Consider the following 13,526-nt stretch of genomic DNA (forward strand, 5'->3'; position numbering starts at 1 on the left):
GCTGGCTCACTGTCACCAATTCCACTCTGCCTCTCTTGTGAAGTGATAGTTCCTCTCAGATGTCTAGATCTGACATGACTAACCTTTAGCCTCACCAGTGTGTTCCTTCAAAAATGTTTGAGATATTGGAGTAGGGATTTAGGTGAAGTGGTGAAATCTCCTTCTCTGAAGAAGACAGTATGGTCCTTTTGGGGGAAAACACCTGATTTGGAGCTAAAAAGACCTTGGTTTGAATCCAAAGCTTTATTACCTGTTCTTGTGTGTGTGACCTTTAGAAAGCCACTTTGCTCCCTGTACCTCAGTTTCTACATTTAGAAGACAAGGAGGTTGGATTCAAATCTCTTGCTTGAGTCTAGAGTCTATAATCTTCAGAGCCTCTGGGAACCTAGGTGTAATCCTTCTAAGAAGTATGGAGGATAAACTAAATGTGCTCTGAGAATTCCTTCAAGGTCTGTGATCTTCATTGTCAGAGTTACTCAGAAGTTTACTTCTAATTATTCCCAACACTTCTTATTAGATCTGGGTTTTCCTTCAGGGTCATTAGAGAGGCTTCCAACATTTTCTTCCCCATGACTTAAATGAGTCCTACCAGTTTCTGCCCTTATTATCTAAGGTAAAGGCAGAGCCAATCCTTAAACAAATGTGAGGCTGAGTCAAATCACACTATGTGGGCCTTCTGACCCCATCATTTATTTATACGTGGGTGAAATTAGGCTAAAATGAGCATTAAGCTTCAGAAAATCAGTCACTGAACTGAAGGGTATCATCCTGAGGATTGAATGTTGAAGGAGGGGAAAGGTCAGACCCTGCTGGCTAGGAAGATGTCAGAGAGATGGAATCCATGTATGCCGGTGATAAAGGACAGTGTCATAGGCCTGGATGGAGAGGACCTGCCTTGGACAAAAGGTCCAGCTAATAGTCCAAAAGGCTACCTAAGATGCCATGCTAGGCTCAGGCTAAGGTTAAAAAAATTGAAAGGACTAGGCTGGAGATTTTAAAGAGATCTGTGAAGCAGTCCAGAGCCTAGGAAAAATAAGGGCGGTAGCTACTCAAAGCATTGGTGAAAGACCATCTGTCTCATGATGTCTTCATCTGAGCCCTGCTTTTATGTCAGCAGCAGGTTACCCTCTACCATCCTGTTCTTTCTCATCTATGCAGGGCTCACTTGGGGAAGGATGTAGAAGTAAGAAGAGAGGTAATGGAGAGACTGAATAATTTCACTCTTTTGCTTCAGAAATGATGAAGGATTCTGAGCTAATTGTATTTTAGCCTCAGATCTTATAGAGCTCTGTTCTTTTCCCTGGCTGCCTCCCCCAGTTGCTGCACAACCCATAAGAGCAAAACCCCCAAAGTATAGGGCTGGGGCAATCACCCTAATTCACTGGGGATGATTTTAATTGAAGTGAAACGTCTTTGTTGCTAAAATGCTCCACTAAGTTCAATGCTTACCTCCTTCCTTCTTATCCTTTCCTATGTTCATTTATACCTCTGAGACTTTGCTTATGCTGGTTCTCTCACTTGGAATGAACTCTCACTCCTCTTTGCCTATTCAAATCCCACGTATCCTTTGAGGTCTAAATCAGGTCCCTTTGCTTTTCTGCAGTCATCTCTGACTACCTCACGCCACCCTAATCTCTCTCTTCTCAGATTTCACATAGCACTTAGCATGCATTCAATTTAGTACTTCATTAAATGTAATTTCCATCTTACAGGGCTTTCTAATTATTTCAGGTCTATTAGACTTACTCCTCCTCCTGCTCACCCACACCTCTATCTGACTATAAACATCTTGAGGGCAAGGACTGTACAGTACATTTCCTTTGTTTCTTCCATTGTGCCAAGCACCATGGTAGGTCATCAATTGATCCTTGTAGATGAGTTGAAAAACATTCAGCTGAAAGGAGGAAAAAAATACAATCACCACTACATGGGCCCTTTTGGTACATTATGTCTTCAGCTACTGAATCCTCCCAGGTGGTTCTGTGGCTTTTCCTTTATGGTGCCAATTCTCAAAATGTGATTCAGGGACTGGTGGAAATCCCAGAGATCCTTTTAAGGGGTTCTATTAGCTCAAAACAATTTTCATAAATACTGAGATACTTTTGAGGCAGCTAGGTTGCTCAGTGGATAGAACACTTGGCTTGGAGTCAGAAAGACCTGAGTTCAAATCCCACCTCAAACACTTATTAGCTGTGTGACCCTGGCAAGTCACTTAACCTTGTTTAGCTCAGTTTCCTTGTCTGTAAAATGAGCTGGAGAAGGAAATGGCACACTACTTCAGTATCTTTGCCAAGAAAATCCCAAATGGGCTTATGGAAAGTCATACATGACTGACTGAACAACAATAAGATGCTTTAATTCCTAACTTGGTAATTGATACAAAAAAACCCCCACATAAACAAAAGCTCTTTGGGAGGTCCTCAATAATTTTTAAGAATATAAAGAAGTTCTACAACCAAAAAGTTTAAGAACCTCTGCTTTAGGAGAATCCTTATCTTCTCAGGCAGAAATAGCAATCCCATGTTGTTCCCCTTTACTGGCCAAAAAGGGGATACTTGCGCCTGCAAGCTTTGAAAGCTATCATTTCTCCCCAGGTGGTTGTTATTATGACAACTACTTATATTTTCAGATATAAGATCCTGTGCTTAATTGGGGGAATTTGGTCACTGGCATCTGTAAAAGAGCTTAAGCAGTTTGTACTCCATCCTAAAATAGATACATCTAACCTTGCTCCAGACAGACAACACACCAAGCGCAGATAGACGAGAAGCTGTAGGTAGAGTGATGGGTGCTCTGAAGACAGGGAAGAGAGAGTCTCAGCCAGAGTTCTTCACTGGCATTTCCTCTCTTTCAAGGGCAAGGGGACCTTTAAACATTACTTGAGGTGGTGTTTCACTTGTAATGAAAACCCCAGCTCCCCAGAAAGAACTCTTATTATTTAGGAGTTAGTTGTCAACTTCTTGTTTAGTCTTTCCACGGCTGTCAGATTATTGCTGAGTGGGGGCCTCATAAACAGGAAGCCTCCTAATGTGTCCTCTCTGGACCATATAGACATGTGGTTCTCATTTAGATATTTCATTGTCCCAACCGAAAACAAATCAGTTGCATCTTTGGGATCTTAAGGGGAGAAGGTTGGGATTTATTCCTGGACAAGCCTGAGGAAAACATTACCGTAATGGATGAAATATGTCTTTGTACTAGAGATTTCTGAAAAGTGTTGAATTGGTCTTTCCCAACTTGGTTTCCTTTCACTTGAAAAGACAAAAAACTGTTGAAGGAAAGTCCATTCTGTATTAGTCCACCTTTGTTCCTGGAAAAGGAAGTAATGTGTGAATCTTGCAGTGCTTTCCTTTATTTAGTTAAGCACCACAGAGATCAAGCTATCTCTAGAGCCTACCAGCACTCCTCAAATAACGCGGTCTAGAAATCCATTCCTACTCTGCCGCATTCAGCAGACAATTCCCTCTTTCTGTTTGTTAAGCCAAATTCCTCCACCAAATCAACTGTTCTTATGAAAGCACTCACAAATTTCCCACTAAATGACCAGGAAGAAGAAAAGTTGTTCTGGCAAAAAAGCCTTTACTTTCTTCTTAGGAATTAGTGGTCTTGTAAAGGAATTCTACAGTGCATTCCCCCAAAAAACCCAGGAAATGTTAAAATAGACATTATGCAATATTTCCCTGCCAGGCCAGGAGGTATTCCATCTAGTCATTGCACAAATCTGGAGCTTAAGTTGAGCAGAAAACTCCACTGATGACTTTCAAATTGAACTTTAGATTCTTCAGAACTTTGAACATTAACAGACCCAAGTCACATTTTGCATTTCTGGGATAGAAAATGAGATTCCCAAGAGCCAAGCCAAGTGAAATGTGAACCTTTAGTTTGGGCCTTTGGTTTCACCAAGTTTGGATTTAGAGAAATCCAAAATGAAGCCCGAGAACCATCCCATTAAAGTGTACTTTAAAAGAGTGATGCCTTTCCAGACAAATCTAAACTGAAAATTCCCATCATCAAGTTGGGAATTGTCCTAAACCAAGGTTTTTAGAATGAGGTAAAGACACTTAAAAGTTAATCACACCCAAAGCAATTAGCATGAGTTTGATTCAAGATTTACTTGAAATATAGTCGTTGTTTTAAGCAATTCGGGTTGGTCAACCTATACCTAGAAAGAAAAGGATGGTGAGAAATAGAAATTAAGTCCCTTAGTTCTTAGTAGATCTCTAAACTCCATATAGACCCATGTTTTTAAATTGTAAAGGGAGAGGGAGAGAACTTGTGATTTTGTTGGTAAGGAATTCCTAGACGATGTAGCTTCTTCTGTGATTACAGATTGCCACCTTCTCGGCAATGTATAGCTTTAGACAGTTGCTTAGTGTACTAGGTTTTGTAGGTTTACAAATTTGCCCAAGGCAACATAGCCTGCATGCATTTTTAGAGGCTAGACTTGAACCTAGCTCTTCCTGGTTTCTAAGGTAGCTCTCTATCCAATGCACAACCCTGCCTCAAATAAAATGAGAACAGTACTAAATTTGGTAGGTGATTGTTACTAATTTTGCCTAGGTGATCTCTTAGTTGCCCTGGATTTCCAATATTTGAAGATTACATGTATTTTGAACCATAACAATAAACCACAATTTATGGCTCTTTAAGGTTAGAGTTGCCCTGTCACAACCTAGTAAGATAGGTATTTGGCTTCAATACTTCAAGGATGAGCCATTTCATCAGTTTGTTTTCCCTAAATCTTACCACCAATGCAGAGTCAAACCCCCTCTATTATTCAACTCCATCCAATAATCATTTATTGGGCACCCTACACAATGCTGAGGCAGTCATTTTCTTAAGACCCTAAGGCCCTACCCTAATCATGGCACAACTTTTGATGGCTCCTCTACGTGCAGAATAAAGTCCAAATTTCTCTACATGAGATGTAAGACTTGCTACAATCTGACACCAACCAGTTTTCCAACTTTATCACTCACTACTTCCCTTCATGCACACTGTGCTCTAGCCCAGCTAGACTTGGTCCATTTCAAAATACACAGTAGGTCTCTTACCTCCAGGTCTTTCTTTGTGGTTTCCTCCCACCTGTATTCTCCCCTCCACCTCCATTTCCTCTCCCATTGCTACCTGTTGAAATGCAAGGTGTTCCAAAAGTCTTGCAGGTTAGCTGTTTATTAAAGCTTAAACAGCACGAAGACATTTGGAACACCCTGTACTCTCTTCAAGGTCCAGCTCTGATGCCCTTTCCTCCAAAAAGCATTCTCTGATGCCTTAAGCTAGTTATGATCTCTCCTTTAGAGGAGAAAGTGAGGCTGGTGACTTTGCACAGCCCTGCCTCACTTAAATCCAATTCACTTGCAAGTCATGACATCATCTTCCCAATGTCATAGTCAGAAGGACAAACAACAACAAGGCCCCCATAATTCTTTTCTTGAACCTCTTCCATATGACTCAGAAGTTCTGCCTTTTGTTTTGTTTATTTTTATAACTGCCTTCCTTATCTCCTCCATTAATTAAATTACAGGATTCTTGAGGGCAGAGATGGCATTTTATCCATCTTCATACCTTTCACAATACCTAGTATAGTATTTCACACAGAGATGTTCAATAAATACTTGTTGAAGTCAATTGAATTGCATTGAATGGGAACTGTCTACAGAAATGCAAATATCTCCATTTTTATTCTGTGCATATGTGTGTATGTATTGTCTTCCCATTAGAATGCAAGGTTCTTGTGATTAGGGATTGTTTCATTACTTGCATTTGTATCCCCAGTGTCCAGCACACTGTCTGACACATAGTAGGCACCTAAAAATGATTTTCAATTTCTAACTGGTTAATTGAAATTCCTAGAGAGATGGAGTTTGTGCAAATGGAACTGGGTAACCTAGAAAGGGCCAGAAGCATAAAATGGTGTCCAGTACAGAAACAGGGTCAAAAGCAGAAACTCACAAATTCTGGGAGGACAGTTGGGTTGAGAGAGAGGACAAGTTTTCTATTTTCCATCAGCAGTTCTGCTTGCTTTTAATTCTGTGGAACAAGATGACCCTCCCAGGATAAACTGATCACCTCAGATCTCTTCAACATGCTGCTAACTCCATAGAAAGCCAACTCCTGTCCACATCCCTTAGCCTCCTCTCTCCTCTGTTTGGAGAGCTGGAACTCTTCCCAAAGACTTTTTTTTTTAATAGAAGTCAGAACCTAGACTTTGCAGCTACCCTACTTTCATATGTAACTCTACTTGGTTTTGGTTCCATGGAACAAGATGCCCTCAAGGCAGCTTCCCTTCTTTCCAGTTTCTTTTTGTGTGTTGTCTTCTCCCATTAGATTGTAAACTCCCTGTAGGCAGGGATCCCTCCCTCCCCCTTTTTCTTATTTATATCCCCAGTGTTCAGCATGGCACTTATAGGTCCTTAATAAATGTTTATTGAATTGAGTTAAAGCTACAAAGTTCAGTAGGAAAACACACATGTTCTACAAACATGTACATGGAAGTTTGAAGTTCAACTGTATACCATCTGACCTTGTCTTCTAAACTCACTAAAACCATCACTAACTCCAGGAGTGGGGAACCTTCATCCTTGAGACCACATGCAGCCCTCTAGGTTTTCAAGTGCAGCCCTCTGACTGAATCCAAACAAATACCCTTAAGAAAAGGATTTGTTCTGTAAAACTTGGACTCAGTTAAAAGGCCACACTTAAGGACCTAGAAGGCCACATGTGGCCTCAAGACTGTAGGTTCCCCATCCCTGAACCAGACAATTCCTTGTTGCATATCTCTGTGCCCTTTAGCCATCATGGAATCTAGAGATCAAATTTTGGCCAAATCATCAATCCTCCATCTCATCTCTGCCCTTGGCAACCTCCATGGAATTCATATGGCAGGTTCTTGGATTTTTCCCTGACCTTAGACATTCATTGTTCATTTTGGTCTTTGGATTCCAATACTTTGCTTTGCTAACCAGATCATATCTGCCCACTTTGTTCTTTTGATTCTGACACTCTGTCACTAATGGCAAGTGTCTGGGCTTGGCATTTGCATCCTGCCTTTTGACTACTGCTTGCTTACCACCTGGTGATAATAGTTGGAGGGACAAGTATGTAGAAAAAGAAGGGTGATCAGTGTTGTCAAATACTCCAGCGAGGTCAAAGAAAATGAAGACTGAAAAAAGACCATTGTTTTTTGGCAATTAAGAAGTTACTAGTTACCCTAGAGAGAGTATTTTCAGAAGGGTGATGGCAGCAGAAACCAGATTGCAAGGCATTGAGAAGAAAGTGGACAATGAGAAAGTGGAAATATCAAATGTAGACAAAGTTCTCAAGAACATTGTCAAGGAAGGGTAGGAGAAAGAGAAGGAACACTTAGCTAAATGGGATAGCAGATTAAGAACTTTTTTGGTTTGTTTTTGAGGATTATGGAAACCTGAGTAAGTTTGTCAGTAGAGAGGAAGGAGAGATTAAAGATACATGAGAGAGGAAATGCTGCTGCCCCAAGACACCGAAAAAGGAAAGAAAGGATGAAATTAGAGACAGAAGAGCATATTTTAACAAAGAATAGAGATATCTCTTCTTCTGAAAGAGAAAGGAAGGATGAGTAGTGGGTGATGGTGCTGAGAAGATTTTACAAGTAAAGGTGAGAGTAAAGGGTGTTGATCTAATGACTCCAAACTTCTCACTGAAATAGTATGCTAAGCCATGTCCCTCTTGTGTGGGAGGTCAGGGAGTCGTAAAGGATTTGAGGATGACTGAAAAGGTTTAGGAAAGTCAATGGGAAACAAAATGTCAGTATGTTAACAAGAATCTATTAAGAGCTTACTACATGTCAGGCACTGTGCTAAGCACCAAGAATACAAAGAAAAGCGAAAGACAGTCCTTGCCCTCAAGGAGCTCACAGTCTAATGGGCCTGACAACATGCAAACAACTATATATAAACAAGATGTAGACAGAATAAATTAGAGACAATCAACAGAATTAAATGATCAGCATTCAAGGGGACTTTAGCTGAGACTTGAAAGAAGTTGGAGAAGCCAGGAGGTAGAGACAAGGAGAGAGTGTGTTTCAGGCATGGGGATAGTCAGTGAAAATTCCTGGAGTCTAGAGATGGAATATCTTGTGTGAAGAACAGAAAGGAGGCCAGTGTCACTGGATCTAAGAGTATTTTGGGGGCAGCAGGTGGGGGGAGGTGAGAAAGGGCTTTTGAGATCTTGGTGACAATAGTAAGCTCAACAAAGAACATTGGAGATCAGTTTCTTTTCATGGCTTCTTATTCCTCTAAGAAATAACATTTCTACTCTCTCCCCACACCACTCATGAAGATCAATAATTCTTTCAGGTCCTTTTTCAAGGAAAACAATAGTTCAGTAGGAAAAGCCTTGCTTCCAGAGTTCAGCTGTTTCTGTTGTATCTGACTCTTTGTGATGCAATTTGGGGTTTCCTTGACAAAGACACTGAAGTGGTTTGCCATTTCCTTCTTCAACTCATTTTACAGCTGAGGAAACCGAGGTAAACAAGGTTGAGTGATTTGCCCAGGGTCACATAGCTACTAAGTGTCTGAAACTGGATTTAATGATCAGATGAGTCTTCCTGATTCCAAGCCCACTGTTCGATGGACTATGGCACAACCTAGCTGCTCCCAGAGTCAGAGGACATAGGTTCAAATCCTGCCTCTGACATTTACTGTGTGACCTTGGGCAAGTAACCACTGGAAACTTCTGTTTCTTGGCCTGTAAAATGAGAATGACCTCTGAAGCGCCTTCCAGATGTTAGATCCTAATCCATATATCTACAATTCTCTTATTCATTGCCCCTTCTTCCCTTCATCCCATTCCCCTCAATATCCATCTCAGACTTTGTAGAACAGGGTATCTGGACATCAAAGAGGCAATAGACACAAGAGCATGAAACAAGAGATGAGATATGAGTGTTCTTTCTTTTTATTGAAAAGGAATCATTTCTATTCTAGCGCAAACACTGTATATTTTACAACATAAAGCAAGATATAATTTACATAATACATTTCTTATGAGGTCTTTCTACCCCTCAGTGTTGTTCCCTTTTCATTTCATCACCTCTCCTGGTTTTATTTCACCTATTAAATCCTCTATGGACCAGCATCTTGTTATGTGGAGGGGTGAGGCTGGCAGATAGATAGTCTATATATATTATTATTATTATTATCATTATTTGGGTATGGTAAGAGTGAGAAACAGGGAGATGCCTCAAGCTTTGTAGTGCCCAAGTTCCCAGTTGGCACCTGACCCAGGAGCCAGAGGGCTACTCCTCTAAATTCCATATAATACTTGCATTTAAAAAAAGAACAGAAAAGAAATGCACAAGACCATAGCGTTTGTACTGTGCTATAATTCTTGGTGAACTGCAAAGGAAAATGGATGCCAGTGCTTTGGTTTCTCCAGCAGGAAAAATCCTCATGGTTGATTAGCATTGGTGGCACTTTGAGGTGTCTGGGAATTGTAGTCCCAGTCTTAAGATTTATCCAACTCTGGTCGTGTGTTTAGTACTCTCTGTTCTTGACTGGCAAGGGATATCAAGCTGTTTTAGAGAAATCTCATTTAAGAATGATCCTGTCCTCTCTCCCTACCTCAGAAACCTAAGCACCTTGTTAGAAATAACGGTGTTTCCAACACCTTCGCTACACACCCTACCTCATTACACTTTTAGTCCTCTACTCTCCTTGGAGATTTCAAAATGTTCAAGACCATACTCTTTTCACAAGACAAATCGTGACTTTCTAATTCATGGACCTTGGTATTTTTTCATGAGCTATCAGAAAGAAAACCAAGAGGCCAAGTAGGAAATGAGTATAGAGATCCTTACATTCGACATCCCTTAGCATATAGTTCAGGGGTCCAGTGAGAATTCTCTCAAGTAGGTTGGGAGAGGAGGGAAAGTACTTGGTCATAAACAAGATGATGTAATATGAACTTCTTTTGTATCCACCAGAATACACATGTAATCACAACAGAGATTTAGGGACAGCATGAGGGAATACATATTTGGCTGGATGGCAGTCCATGTGAAGAAATGAAAGATTGTCATGATGAACTCAACCTGCTGTGTAAAGAACATGACTGATCTGCATGGGGCATGTTCAGAACTTTGCATCCTCTACGTGGTCTTCACCACTTTGGCCCTCACCAGGGAATCTGCAGATCAATCTCAAGTGTTTTAATGATTTGCAATTTATAATGCTAGAGCCAAGCTGTTCAGGAGAAGAAGTATGAATGAAAAACAAGGGTTGTCAAAAAGAAGGCATGCATTCTCGGTATTCTCATGTTGATTCTCATGCAGTCAAAGTAAATTAACCTTTTGGCCAAAAGACATGGTGGTTGAGAAATCTGTGAGTTTATATCAGTTTCCCCATTTCCCAATACACAATTGCAATTGTTTATAGCAAGGCAGCACTTTCCTGCTAGAAAATGAGGACATCATCTTTCCTCCCAGGTGCCACAAAGTCAAGGAAGGAATGACTTGAACAAATGATTAGAACCTCACAACACCCCTGTGAGGTAGATTAGTAATACAAAACCCATTTTGCAAACAGGTAAACTAAGGCACAGCATGGTGATAGAACTCGGTTGAGGTTTCCTGGTAAGATTAAAGCACAGTTGGGAAAATCAACATCAATTAACAAAACCATAAAAGTATCCATGCTCCCAATTGCAAGTACAATTGGTTCAAAATCACTTTTTAAAGAAATGGCCTTTTAAAATTGGGGGTTTATTCTATTTTTTTTAAGGAGCTGACTTCCAAAAAATGTTTTTCAGATTACTGTTGATTGAAGAAAAGACAGATGATTAAAATGGCTTTTCTTCTCTTTAAAATAACTCCCACTGTAAAGCAGGTCTTCTCATCACACCATATGAAACCAACCTCTTCATAAAAGGGCCTTATTTCCATACCCTCAGATCAAGCTATGATCCATTTTAAGTCACAGTGCACCAACAAAATCTATTTTGAAAGGGTTGCCCTATATGGCCTTAACTGGAATTATATATCAGCAAAGAAAATAAACCAGGAGCCTAATTACTAGTAATTTTTGCCTTCACTAGAGATACACAAAGTGGTGGTAGCCCACTGACAATCCTGATGTTTTCATCTTCATTGCATTACATTTGAGAAACCATCTAACCAAGCTCGTAAGAATATTATATATGTATATATAACATATATATATATAAATATATACAGTATATATATATAAATGTGCATCTGACTATCCTTTTACCCGTGGCACCAAGGAAGCAGTGAGCAACACCAGTTACAGATCTCAGTCTTTGATTGTGCATAGGACTAGTTTTCTATTTCTCTTAAATGTAGGGTACTCCCCTCCCCCTTCAAAATAGCTAATGGTGAAGGTATGGATCATTCTAAACCCAGAATGGCTGGTACTTTGGGGAGTGGATGGGTCATGTTTTATGTTGCTATTATTTTAAATAAGGCTTAGTGCTCTGAATGAACCAGGTAGGAAGAGATCAGGACAGGCTAGTGACCTGCTTTGGACATTGCTGCTGTTTTCCCGAAGCTATCCCTCAAAACCTGCTCATACATTGCAGAGAGAGAATCAGGGAGCAAATCAGGTTTCTGGGGAGGCAGACAGGCACTTTAAAAAGACTTTGGCAATCTTGAGAGCCCTCTGAGCTTTTTAGACACTGAGCTAGGCAGAAGGACAGGGAAGGCACTAAGGCTCAAGATGGGTCAGCGGTATGACATTAGGCACTCTTTTCTGCATGTCTATATAGTTCTGCTGTTATGAATTAAAAAAAAACTTAGAATAATGAGGGATGGGGCGGACATAGCTGAAGAAGCTTGCATTATACTGAGCAAAGCATAGATGAATGAAAATAAAAATAATCAAACACAGGAACAAATGGTAGTGATATCCCAAAGGGAGAGGAAACATTTGTTAACTAATCTTTTTTTTTTTTCAGTTTGCTCCTCTCTTGCTTTTCTCTGCTATGGTCCCAATGTTTAAGTTCTGCATTCTTTGTCTGTCTGTTTGTGTTTGTTTGTTTTCCCCAGCAGACGAAGCAGTAGACAGAGCAAGATAGGTATCTTATGGTGGTTTTCTGTTTTACTTTGTTTCTGGTTTCTTCTTAGGTTTGTTTTTGAATGTTTTTTTGTTTGTTTTTCTCAGTTGACTGTTGGCACCTGGTTCCTCTGTAAACTATATTCCTTTGCCTTCAGTCTCAGGTTGGCAATGCTGTTGGCCATGTTCATGCCCTGCGCAGGGCTAGTGTTGGCACATGTAGCAGAATAAGTAGCCATGGCACTGTAGGGACAAAGGAGAGAACAGGGAAAGGAGGCATTAGTCTCAAGAAGCTCAAAGTCTTTGCCGTATGACACTTGGAAACCAATTTCAGTGGTTGGGGGTGGGTGGGGGCAGTGGAAAGAACAGATGGGGTGGGGGTGGGGTGAGAAGAAGGAAAGGCATTTGCTGTGTTGGCTCCAGTGAGCAGTGATTAATTTCCAAGAGGGAAAACTTGCAAATGTGTTTCATCAGTTAACCTTACAAAACACTCCTGAACCTCCCTTCCTGCCTATGCTCCTGATCTTAGGAATCAGCACTGGGGGAAGGCAAGCACTTAAAAATAAGCTCTAGACAATGAGTGGGCCAAAAATATGAGCCACACCACCCAACAGTTCAGAACTACGCTGTAGGTAGCTCTGCATGCCTTAGAAGATGGGTCCACATAGCTCATTGTACCCAGGACCAGGGCCTAAGGCTATCACCACTTCGGGGATATATAAAGTACTCTTCCCAGCTACTAATGAAACTAACAAGCCTCTTTCTTCCCTTTGAACAAATCCTTTGGAGGTCTCCTCTAGCACTAACAGCTCTGAATTCAGGCACCAAAGTCTCAAGGGCTTTTTTTTTCTTCTTCTTCTAGTTACACCCATCACTGAGAAGTATAGGAAGTTGCATTTCATTGCTAAAACTTGTAATTAAGATCTCAAGACCTCAAAGCTAGTGTGCTGAAATTTGTAATTAGAGGTTTTTGGTTAGCTTTAGGGAATGCCCATGTATGCACTTACATGTCCTCAAGAAGAAAATACACACAAACACACCACACAAATGACTATACGGTTTGCTATAGAATATTCATCACTTTGAACCTCTTCAAAAAGAGACATTTAAATTCAATGAAAATGCTCCTAATTTTTTTTGATCCAACAAAATTCCTTTCAACTGGAAAGGATGCTCATATATGGAATGACATGTGTTTTTCTGTCCCTTACATTCCGACAGGATTCTGTCAGCCACCAGAGAGTTTATTGTTCCAAGGCTCGAGTGGTAAGACCAAAAAAGAGAGAAAACTGAGGCTGCTACCCCAAGACAGACAGAATATATCCTCAATACTCACTTGTAACATGACAGCAGAGAGGGGAAGAGGGCTCACAAGGTGACAGCAGCTCTCCCTATTACCTCCAGAATCAAATATAATATCCTTTATGTGGCATGTAAAGCTCTTCACAAACTGGCCTCTTCCTCCTACTTTTTCTTACA

The 13,526-nt window shown here is 40.6% G+C and overlaps 1 protein-coding gene across 2 annotated transcripts in view; it reads right to left on the reverse strand.

The window, feature by feature from the left end:
* Positions 1-8,911: 8,911 nt before the first annotated feature.
* The window catches only part of PRRX1 (paired related homeobox 1), a 96,756-nt gene continuing 92,141 nt past the window's right edge, over positions 8,912-13,526 (reverse strand). Inside the window, exon 4 of one of the 2 annotated variants that reach the window (XM_020970510.2) lies at positions 8,912-12,290. In XM_020970510.2, the coding sequence (XP_020826169.1) occupies positions 12,152-12,290 (139 nt within the window). In that variant the 3' untranslated portion in view covers positions 8,912-12,151. The remainder of the gene's footprint in view (positions 12,291-13,526) is intronic. The other variant, XM_020970511.2, reaches the window with a different exon arrangement.

This window comes from Phascolarctos cinereus, unplaced genomic scaffold (assembly GCF_003287225.1).
Source record: "Phascolarctos cinereus isolate Bilbo 61053 unplaced genomic scaffold, phaCin_HiC Scaffold_5;HRSCAF=322, whole genome shotgun sequence".
Taxonomy (NCBI): domain Eukaryota; kingdom Metazoa; phylum Chordata; class Mammalia; order Diprotodontia; family Phascolarctidae; genus Phascolarctos; species Phascolarctos cinereus.